General features: G+C 47.4%; 2 protein-coding genes across 5 annotated transcripts; one reads left to right on the top strand and one right to left on the bottom strand.

The window, feature by feature from the left end:
- Window positions 1-4293: 4293 nt before the first annotated feature.
- On the top strand, window positions 4294-5849 carry LOC115743383 (glycine-rich cell wall structural protein). 3 transcript variants are annotated; one of them, XM_048271786.1, is made up of 2 exons: window positions 4294-4706; window positions 4839-5849. In XM_048271786.1, exons 1-2 carry the CDS (start codon window positions 4358-4360, stop codon window positions 5546-5548), a joined length of 1059 nt encoding a protein of 352 aa, XP_048127743.1. In that variant the 5' UTR covers window positions 4294-4357; the 3' UTR covers window positions 5549-5849. The 3 variants fall into 3 exon arrangements, with proteins under 3 accessions (XP_048127743.1, XP_048127749.1, XP_048127741.1); XM_048271792.1 differs by having other exon boundaries at window positions 4294-5219; window positions 5358-5849; XM_048271784.1 differs by having other exon boundaries at window positions 4295-5849.
- A 31-nt stretch (window positions 5850-5880) lies between these two features.
- On the bottom strand, window positions 5881-9858 carry LOC115743277 (protein unc-13 homolog). 2 transcript variants are annotated; one of them, XM_030678003.2, is made up of 5 exons: window positions 9164-9858; window positions 8075-8959; window positions 7520-7972; window positions 7244-7430; window positions 5881-7059 (listed from the first exon to the last, which is right to left on the bottom strand). In XM_030678003.2, the coding sequence occupies exons 1-5, from the start codon at window positions 9731-9733 to the stop codon at window positions 6089-6091; spliced, it is 3066 nt and encodes a 1021-aa protein (XP_030533863.1). In that variant the 5' UTR covers window positions 9734-9858; the 3' UTR covers window positions 5881-6088. The 2 variants fall into 2 exon arrangements, with proteins under 2 accessions (XP_030533863.1, XP_048127738.1); XM_048271781.1 differs by having other exon boundaries at window positions 8075-9010; window positions 9164-9224.
- Window positions 9859-10266: the final 408 nt, after the last annotated feature.

Genomic DNA, 10266 nt, shown 5'->3' with positions numbered 1-10266 from the left:
ACGATCTCGAACGCGAAGCTCGCCCTCAACCAGATCTTGACCCCCACCGCTGCCTCCACCTCGGTGTCGCCGTTGCCGTTGCCGCGTCCTCGCCGTCCGCCATTTCGGCGGCTCACCCGACCCTCGCCCGAGCCGAGTGAGGTAAGCCTTGCGGCCGCTCGCCCCACGGCCCCGGGTGAGGAGGAGGAGAACCAAAGGAAAAAAATAGAAGAAAAAAAGGAAAACAATTACAAAATGTAAAAAGACAAAAGTGTCTCCATTCAGGCCCTTGTTTGAATAAAAAAAGGCACTTTGGGCCCTTCTTTGACACAAGTTGCATTTCGGGCCCTTAATTGAGAAAACAAGTACACTTGGGGCCCTTTTTTGGCATTTCCCTTATTTTTTTTTAAAAAATTAATTTTTAGTCATATATATTTTTCTTTTTCTTTTTCTTTTTTCTAAAACTTAGGGTTTGGGGGTTTGGCCGGCGACGGCCGCCGACCACCCTCACCTGCCGCAGGATGGATTGGACTGCTATAAAAGAATGATCGGCGTCCACGTCGGCGATTTTCGGCCTAAATTAGCCGGATGGACGAAATTGGTACAAATACAAAAAGATTCATATTTAAATCGACCTAATTAAAAGATTTATTATTGAATTGATAGCGATGCAATAAATTTATGACTTTGTTGATACTTTTCCCCCGACGTTATGATATCCTCGTTTCCATTGCGCCACAAAATTAGGTTGGTGTGAGACCGTGAGTCATTATCTCACCGGATCTCCATGGCTAACACCATTGATGAGGAGGCCCTTCTTCAACAGCAAGACTTTCCATAAGATGAGCGTGAAGTCTGACCAATAAATTCTGACAACTAGACTTGCTCCCGAAAATCGCACCTCGAAGTCGACAGGAGGGACGGATTTCAAACTCTCTTTTGAGTCATCAGCGGCGCAAATGTCGACAAAACTATTAGTGTCAAATGAAAGCCTCCTTGTCCAAATAAAAAATGGATGGCCCGAATTGATTCATATTAATTTTTTTAAAATTTTAAAATTTCCCATCAAAATTTTTTTCCCTCTTTTAAAAGGTGATGTGGATGAATCCGGGCCGTTCATTTTGAAATGAACGGCCAGGATCCCCTACCATAAAGGTGGGGGTGACGTTGATGGATCTGGCCTGTCCATTTTAAAATGGACGGCCCGGATTCATTTACATCACCTTTTAAAAGGGGGAAAAACATTTTGGCGAGAAATTTCAAAATTTTAGAGAAAGTAATGTGGATCAATCCAGACCGTCCATTTTTTATTTGGATGGCCCGGATCGATCATGTCACTCCTAACAATAGGCAATGTTAGGGGATCCTATTCCAGTTAAGTAAGGATTTAAATGGTGGTGAAATTGACAGAACTTTTTAAATTTTTGGGGGGTACAAATGCATTAAATCTCTCAACTACCCCGCACATGGAAGTGGGTCGGATTAGGGTGAACCTGCTTCCGTGCATTTTCAATGGGAAAATAGCAATTTAAAGTTCTTTTTTTTGGCCAAAGTAGGAATTTGGTAGTGGAGATTATTTCTAATGTGGATGCATTCATGGCCACGTGCAACACTGCAAAAGATAATGAAGGATATGGATGGATGGTTTGGTGGGGATGAAATTGAGTATAAGCTTTGCCCGTAAATTTTCTAATTAGATATGGATGCTAACAAGTTTTTAGGCTCCGTTTATTTCGCGAAAAATAAGTGATTTCGAAAATATTTTCCTAAAAATTAATCGCTTGTACTACTTACAATAATAAATGAACGAAAAATAATTTCATCGTTCACAAAAAATGTTCAGACATAAATTGTTTTGGATAACGAGGATATTTTTCATCAACTAAACATTTCAAAAGATACATACGATTATTTTCCAAAAAATGTTTTTCGAAGCGCAAGTTTTTTGCGAAATAAACAGGACCTTAGTGTGCAAGTTTCAATCATCAATGGATTTTAAGCTCTTGATTTCACTCGGTATATCCTAAGTGTTTATTATCAATACATAGTATGTATACATAGTAAGTCTTGTCATGTCGTTATTGAGGGTTATTTGGAGCAATTTCTGCTTTAATCAAGAATTCGACATTCTTAAACTCAGGGGCTCATTATTATTTGTTTTTTTTTTGTCAGATTCAAAACTTGCGACTCTCGCCATTTTGTTAGTAAACTCGAACATACGATAAAATTTTACAAAAGTTTAAAAGACCTTGAGCTTGCGAAACACAAAATTGCGACTGAAAGAAAGTAATGTCTTTTGGATGCATCTTAAGTACAAATACGAAAAAGCTTATAATTCTTAAACTGGGCACTTGAAATTGAGGACATGGACTCACCGTCTATGGTGTCCCCATTTTGATGTCTCGTGAATCATATTTCAACATTCATCAATCTGGTCTTCGTCACATCCGATCAAACCTGACAAAATGCTCTCTCATAGACCTCTCAATGAGCTCAACGAAGATCTCGCTGGTTATGGAGGCGCGTCGGTTCTAGATATAGATGTGTTTCGACCATTTTTAGATGGCTTAACTATGTCTAGCTTAACGTCACAGGAGAGAATGATAAGATTCGACGCACAGATCGCAGCGAAGTAAAGAATGAAAAATGAAAAAAAAAAAAAAAATTGGTTGAAAAAGTCCTAAATCTATTTCACTTATGCTAATTCAGTCATAATTTTTTTGCATTTGTGTCAATTTAGTCCTACACATTTATTTTTGTATCAATTCAATCCTAAATAGTTTGCATTTGTGCCAATTCATCCATCCGACCAATTTTTGCTGATCGGTGCTGATGTGGATGCCGGTCCGCGCCAACGTGGACAATTTTTAATTACATCTTAAGATTTATTTTTTTTCATGCCAACTTTGGCCGACCGGCGAAAAATCTTAAAATGCTATTAAAATATCTCCACTTCAGCGCAAGCTGGCCAAAGTTTGTTTGTTGGACTAAATTGGCACAAATGCAAGAGGTTTAGGATTGAATTGGTACAAATACAAAATGTTTGAGACTGAATTGACAAAACCGCAATGGGTTTATGACTTCTTTGACAATTTTTACATAAAAAACCAAAGAAGAGAATTCGAGACACAAGGTTTTATCCCGATTTACCCTTAAATTGGAATCCTCATGCTTTCCTGTTGATGGGGACTATGAATCATACCCCAATAGAAAAAAGGTGAGAGAATGCCGTATGGAGAGAGAGGGGGGGTTAGCGTTATCTTCATCCCCTTTCGAAAATGAACATCTTCTCATAAGTTTAATTAACAAATATCCAACTGCATTAATCAACATCATCTTTTATTTTTGCAACAAGTTGGAACTTGCAGTAATTAAGCACACGATGACTTCTCGTACATATTTCACCTTACCAAAGACCGAAGATATGAGGACCCCATAAGACGACTCGGACATAAAATGATCGACTCCCTATACAATGTTGTCAATCACTAACACATCTTTCTGTACAAAAGAATTAAGTACATTTGATATTTTATCTATATGTGTAAGGGACCGTTCGTCACTCTCCAATCAACCCAAAAAAAAAAAAAAAACCTCGAAAGACCCGACTATTGTTTGATGATCCACTCCCAATTGGTACTTGCAAATTCCCAGTGATAATCGCATGTTCAAAGCTCCGCCGATCATGTAGGTTTCATCTCTAAAAGTCGTCATTTGCCGATGTACCATTCATTAGATCTGTGGGCTAGAGGCGAGAGTGCCTGGCGAGAGTGTATAAATTGTAACAGGTGCCTTGGTACTGCAATATTGCAACATATGAAACCGATTAAATGCAACTAGGTCTTCCGAACAAGCACGAATAAATTACAAGATAAAGATAGTTCATTGCCACGTAACTTTGACAGATAGTTGTTCGTTAAAAACAAATACACGTTGAGCGACTTAGGAAATCATATGGTTGCTTCATTTGATGTGCTCGGAAATAGCAACCCTAGCTAGCCACTTTATTTTTCTATCTTTCTCTTTCTCTTTTTCTTTTTTTGGTTACAAATGGGAAGATAATTTCTAATTTCCCAGCTAGATGCATTGGACATGGGGGAGGTGTCAGAGAGGTGTCCCGTAGATTTTCTAGCTTGAGGGTTTCCTTTCTCTCGAGAGAACCAGAGGAGCAAAGCCCTAAAATCAAGTATCCCCTCAAAGACGAGTGAATAATTATTGTTGAGCCAGTCGCGACACTAAATTTGGTGCACAGTTAGTGGTTGTCGTCATTCAATGCTGCATCGGAGCGAAAGTTGTATAAAAAGCCCTCGTAACATGATGCTCTCACTCGAAAGTGTGTGTGTGCGCGCTCAGTCATCCGAAAAGGATACAGGAAAAGATGGTGAAGGCCTTTGCTTTGCTTTCTCTGCTTTGTCTGCATGTTGTGGTCAGTGTGAGTGCAAAAGATGCTACGAGTGTCGGCGAGGATGATAAGAAGACGTTGGTAGGTGGCGGCAAGGGAGGAGGGTCCGGAGGTGGCTTCGGGGGAGGAGGTGGAGCTGGTGGTGGCTTTGGAGGTGGGTTCGGTGGTGGAGCTGGTGGAGGAGGTGGGTTTGGAGGTGGAGGTGGTGGTGGTGCCGGCGGTGGGGGTGGCTTAGGTGGTGGTGCTGGTGGTGGTGGTGGAGTAGGCGGTGGGTTCGGTAAGGGTGGTGGTGTAGGCGGCGGCATTGGGAAAGGCGGTGGTATTGGTGGTGGGATTGGTAAAGGAGGCGGCTTTGGTGGTGGCATTGGAAAAGGAGGTGGAGTCGGTGGAGGCATTGGCAAGGGTGGAGGTGTCGGCGGTGGTGTTGGAGGTGGGTTCGGCAAGGGTGGCGGAGCTGGTGGTGGGTTTGGTAAGGGTGGTGGGATTGGCGGTGGGATAGGAAAAGGAGGCGGAGTTGGTGGAGGCATTGGCAAGGGTGGAGGTTTTGGCGGTGGTGCAGGAGGAGGATTCGGCAAGGGTGGTGGAGTTGGCGGTGGCTTTGGTGGCGGCATCGGAAAAGGAGGCGGAGTTGGTGGAGGCATTGGCAAGGGTGGTGGGTTTGGAAAAGGAGGGGGAATTGGAGGTGGCATTGGGAAAGGTGGCAGGATCGGCGGTGGGATCGGAAAGGGCGGAGGGGTTGGTGGTGGTGTAGGAGGAGGTTCTGGAATAGGCGGTGGTATTGGTGGAGGTGTCGGAGGAGGAATTGGAAAAGGTGGCGGAGTCGGAGGAGGCGTAGGCAGCGGAGTTGGGGGCGGTGCCGGAGTTGGATTTGGCAAAGGTGGAGGAGTAGGCGGAGGGTTTGGTAAGGGTGGCGGCATCGGTGGAGGAATTGGAGGCGGCGCCGGTGGAGGCTTCGGGAAAGGCGGTGGCTTCGGAGGCGGGATCGGGAAGGGTGGCGGATTTGGGGGCGGAGTTGGAGGAGGCTCGGGCGGAGGAATTGGCGGGGGATTTGGCAAGGGGGGAGGAATAGGGGGAGGCTCTGGAGGCGGCTTCGGTGGAGGTGGGGGGGGAGGCGGCGGCGGCGGCGGCTTCGGAGGCGGCGGGGGTGGTGGAATTGGACACCACTGAAACATTCTCGCTGAATGCATGCATGCATGCATGCATGCATGCAACTCCTGGAAAGGAATAGGGTTGGGAGTAAGAGTCATGGAGCATATGGCCGAATAATTCAGCGTTTACCATGTCAGATGTCACCTTAATTTCGATTTTCACTATGTGTCCAAATGTATCGTTGTCGGTCCATGTTGGGTTGGGATTGGTGTGTGTCGGGCCCAATTCCTAGAACGAAAGGGCAGAAATTGCTAGCAATTTCCCGTTTGTTTATGTCACCAATTTGGCAATTTCTAATAGAGAATTTGTTCTTAATATACCAAGAACAAGAGCAAAAAAAAAAAATTTAATTAATAAGCAAATCTCCTCCATCGTGTCATGGATTGTGAATAGCAAATTTAAAGTTACACACGATGCGTTTTAATTTTTTTTTCTCACTTAATGAGGTAGACCAAGATCATATAATTGTGACATTAATTTCTCAATTTGTCCACCTTTGTTTTTTTTTTCTCTCTCCAGTACATACATCTGATAAAGAGATATGCAAATTGCACCATTCTATCTCCTCTTGGCCATCCGGAACGATTTCTTGAGGAAATGATTCGCGGCCCTGTCGTTCCTGTGGCACAACACCCTCAAGATCGTGTTCGGGTCCGACCGGTGCCACCTCCTCGTCGTCGTCGGCATCGGCAGCTTCTGCCCCGCGCCCATCACCCCGATCCCGCTTGTCTCGCACGTCAAGATGCTGAAGTCCTCGATCAGCTGCTCCGTCGCCTGCCCCAGCAGCGCAACCACCCCCTCCACCACCTCGGCCTCGCGGTCGACCACATCCTCGGCTATGAGCCCCTCGCCGCACGAGGCGAAGGCCCGCTTCAGGCCCGCCAAGTCCTCGTCGATCATCTTGTGGTCCCCTCGGTAGAAGACCCGCGAGTTGCCCCCGGCCAGGAGCACCATGAGGTAGGCCTCGAAGGCGGCCTTCATGATCTCCTTGACTGCGAGCGGCTGAGCGCAGTCCGTGAGGATCGCGCACAGTAGAGTCAGGTTCTGCTTGAGGGTCCTCAAGACGGGCCTAATGCGGGCATTGGCGACGTCGCCCGCGTAAAGGTTCTCGTAGAAGACGTTGTTCGAGTCGAGGAAGATGAGGCGGTACGCGGCGACCTCGGAGACGTGCTGGCAGGCCGCCTGGATCGAACCCCGGGCAATGTCGAAGTAGGACGAGGTCTTGCCCTGTTGCCGCCGGTTTGTGAAGCGGTTCCGGGACGGGGAGACCCGGGGCGAGAGGGTGAGGGTCTTGTTGAGGGAGTGGAGGTGGGTGAGGAGGTAGTGCAAGCTGTTGAGGCGGATGTAGAGGCGCTGCGTGCCGCGGCTCGTCGACGGCCTCGGGTTGTGGCCGTCGTTGGACCCAATTCCATGCCCGTCTTCCACTCCGACGCTGCAAGGAGTGACATTCCTCCAAATCTTGACAAACTGGGAGGCTCTGTGACATCTTGTTAGAGGAGGGAGTGAGGGAATGTAACTCTGCTTTGATCCTATATCACAAATTTTCATATCAGGTAAAAATACTAATCAAACTGATGAAAAAATTAAGGAAATTACCGCAGATTACTCAAAGATTTAGTAACAAAAGCAGCCTAATTGGTATGAAATGTGAATTAGGGCTAGGGTGATCTTCATAGATGAGGCTCAAATGAATCATGTGAACGAAATTTTTACCACATGATGCAGCAAAGGAAATGTAATCCTGAAACAGGTGGCCTAGACCGTCGGCGAGATCTTGGATCAAGTCCTCGGTGATTCCGATCGGGATGTCGAAGAACTCGTCCACGGTTTCCTTTATCAGTCTCATTAGCTCCACGGCGGATTGCGCGTACGGCTCAGTCTTAGACTTCGGGTTCCATGTCTGATTCCACATTCACAAACATGACCACTTTAGTACACACTCTTTAACAGTTTTATATATCGATTCTCCGGCGATGTGCAGAGACTTACTTCGGTTTCTTTGGCTTGCCGGAGGCATTCTTTCCCTTTCCTGAGCTTCTCATCGATCCATTGCTTCAAAAGCTTCAAGATGATGGACTCGACTTCGTACGGAGCCATTTCTCGGACGAGGGACTTGCCGCCGTCCTCGCACTCGGTGGAGTCCTCAACCACCATCTGCACCAGGAAATTCTCTAGCTTCCCAGCTCTCTGAAGCACGCTCACGGTTTCGCTGCTGAGCTTCGGCGAACTAGCCATGTACCGCTTCAACACAGCCCCGTAGCAATTGTGTAGCACCACCGCCGCGACCCCGGCCGCGAACGGATGCCATTTCTTCATGATGGGGCTGAAGTATTCCCTCTCTCTCAAGGCCAAATCCTCCGTCTCCTTCGCTAGGCTGAGGAGAGCTTCCACCGCCTCTTGTTTCGCATCCATTGCTTGATTGAAACTACTGGTTTTGATCATCTATACTTACAGACGCATTATCAAAACGAAATACCAAATCAATGATCGGATCTAATGGAAGATCGTGTCTAAAAGATGATAAGCTCGGCATCAAACACAAACCTTTGTGAATTCATTCTTCAAAGAGGACCTTATGTAGTCGTCCACGCGATCACCGGTCGAGTCCAGGACAGAGTCGCTCTTCTCATGGCCTGCAGCCGTGACCGGTAGCATGGCATCCTCGCTGCAAATGGCCGAGGCCGTCAAGGCCAGAGGGAGGATGTTCTCGATCAAGCCCACCATCCCCCTCGAAAAGTAGTCCTGGTAGTGATGCAACCGTTTCTCCGACCACTCCCGCATCGACGACAACACCGACGACAAGATCCTCACAAATATGGCGTCTCGATCCGGCTTCTTGGCATCTCTCGATACTTCCACAAGCATGGCGTGCGAAGCGCAGAGGAGGTCTGGCTCCATCTCCGACGTTGCCACATACTGTTGGAAAAGCACCCAAGTGAAGCACACATTGTGGATAGACCTATTGATGCCCAATGTGGACCATGTCTTCTTCATGAGCTCTAGAAGTTCATCGACCTCGTCCAGGACCAACGTCTCGTCCCTCACATCGAAGATCGACTGCAGGAGAGTGATGTACAGATGGACGTTGAGCGGGTACCCGTCGGCCCAGTGGCAGATGTCGGTTGGAGTCCCACTCGGGCTTCGCCAAGACAAAGAGACAACCGAATTGCATAGGGTCCTCATAACGTCCGTGTTCTTACCAAAGTCGACGGGCTTCGAGTCACCAGAGAGGATGACGTCCCGGAGGCGCGCGGCGAAAGTGTTGGACTTCTCGAGCGGGATAGAGGGGTGGAGGAGGAGACCGGCCTCGAGGACCTTGAGCTGGCGCTTCTGCCAAATGTGGTACTCGTGCGAGTCGCCGAACTCGGACGGCTTTATGTGCCGGAGAAGCTCCAATGGAAGGATTATCGTCTCTGCTCGTCTTCCCATCTATGACGAGAAAAGGGCAAGACAATCAAAATTGGTGAACATTCATCTGATCTGAAGATACAGGATTTAGATGACATTACTTTGATATTGGTAAATCATCTAATTCAAAATACAAACGTTCAACCATCAAATCATGCAAATATGAATCCTAATAGTATCGTGCAAATTAAGGGTCAAATTAGAGGACTATAACGACTCACGTACTTGGCCTACAAGGGTCCTCATAAGCGTTTTCCTGAGCCTATTATCACTCTGCTCCGTCACCCTCATCTGTTGCCTCATGATCTCGGCCGACGTGAGTGGCCGTCTTGCCCTTGAAGGTGGAACGGTCTGCGCCACCCCAGGGCTCAAAAACTTGGGCCCCGTGCTGTGTCGGTTCGGGGAAGATGGCGCGGAGATCCCACCGATGGTCGCCCAACCAGATACCATCCTCTTCGACTGTGACCGCTTGATCATCTTCAACCCTAGAGCCCTCTTCACCCTACTATTTGGCGCCATCCCCACCCCGTTGGCCCTGCCCTGGCCTCCGGCCACCGGCGAACCTCCCTCTGCATTGTCGGATGTCTGCGACGAGGAGTAATAAGCTATGGCAGTGCGGCCCCCAAATCCAGGCGAAGAACGGCAAGACGTGAAGAAGATCTCATAGGCGGTCTCGCGGATGTCGTCTTGGTCTAGGCCATCGAGCTTCCCAAAGGGCCACTCGAGGTCCACGGCAGCCGAGCATGAGGAGAGGGGCCCGGACAAGGACTCCCGGCAGATGGCGGTGTGGGCCATGTCGCGATGGCGTGATTAGAGATCCGGCTGGGGAGAGTGACAAAAGTTAGCAGGCATGCTCTTGAAGAGAGGGAGAGAGACGGTTAGAGAGGCATCTGGCTTGAGCTTGTTTTGTTAGTTATGACAACGTTGGAGAGAGAGAGATTAGGTGTTGGACGGTTTTGCCAACTCGTGATATTGCATGGAGAGCGAGAAAGAAGGGTTGGCAATGGGACATGGAGAGCTTATTTCTCCAGATGAACAACTGTAATTTAGATGGAAAAACATCTCATGACTCAGAAAATGCAAATCCAACAAATTTCAGACGAATGAACAATTGAGAGCTTTAGGATAAGATTCAGCTCACCATCCTCGAGTGAGCAATTTGACTGGTGTTGGCATTACTCGAATTCTCTAGACAACGGCGAATCGCCTTTCCGTTCACTAAATTTTACGGATTCAATCTTGTAGCGTAATCCTACCACGACCCATTGCTGTCATGTAACTATATTTAATCAGACAAAACTGACAAATTTGAGAAGGGGAAAGGAATA

The sequence above is a fragment of the Rhodamnia argentea genome, chromosome 1, assembly GCF_020921035.1.
Source record: "Rhodamnia argentea isolate NSW1041297 chromosome 1, ASM2092103v1, whole genome shotgun sequence".
Lineage (NCBI taxonomy): Eukaryota > Viridiplantae > Streptophyta > Magnoliopsida > Myrtales > Myrtaceae > Rhodamnia > Rhodamnia argentea.
Note: the sequence above shows the minus strand (reverse complement) of the source record. Positions and strands in the feature narration are given on the sequence as shown.

Bases quoted from the DNA above. Each gene is read 5' to 3' on its own strand.
- LOC115743383 (XM_048271784.1), top strand. From the start codon at position 4,358: ATGGTGAAGGCCTTTGCTTTGCTTTCTCTGCTTTGTCTGCATGTTGTG.
- LOC115743277 (XM_030678003.2), bottom strand. From the start codon at position 9,733: ATGGCCCACACCGCCATCTGCCGGGAGTCCTTGTCCGGGCCCCTCTCC. The intron at 7,973-8,074 runs GTTTGTGTTTGA...CTGTAAGTATAG, and splicing joins TGAAGAATGAATTCACAAAG to ATGATCAAAACCAGTAGTTT. The intron at 7,431-7,519 runs GTAAGTCTCTGC...ATGTGGAATCAG, and splicing joins GGCAAGCCAAAGAAACCGAA to ACATGGAACCCGAAGTCTAA.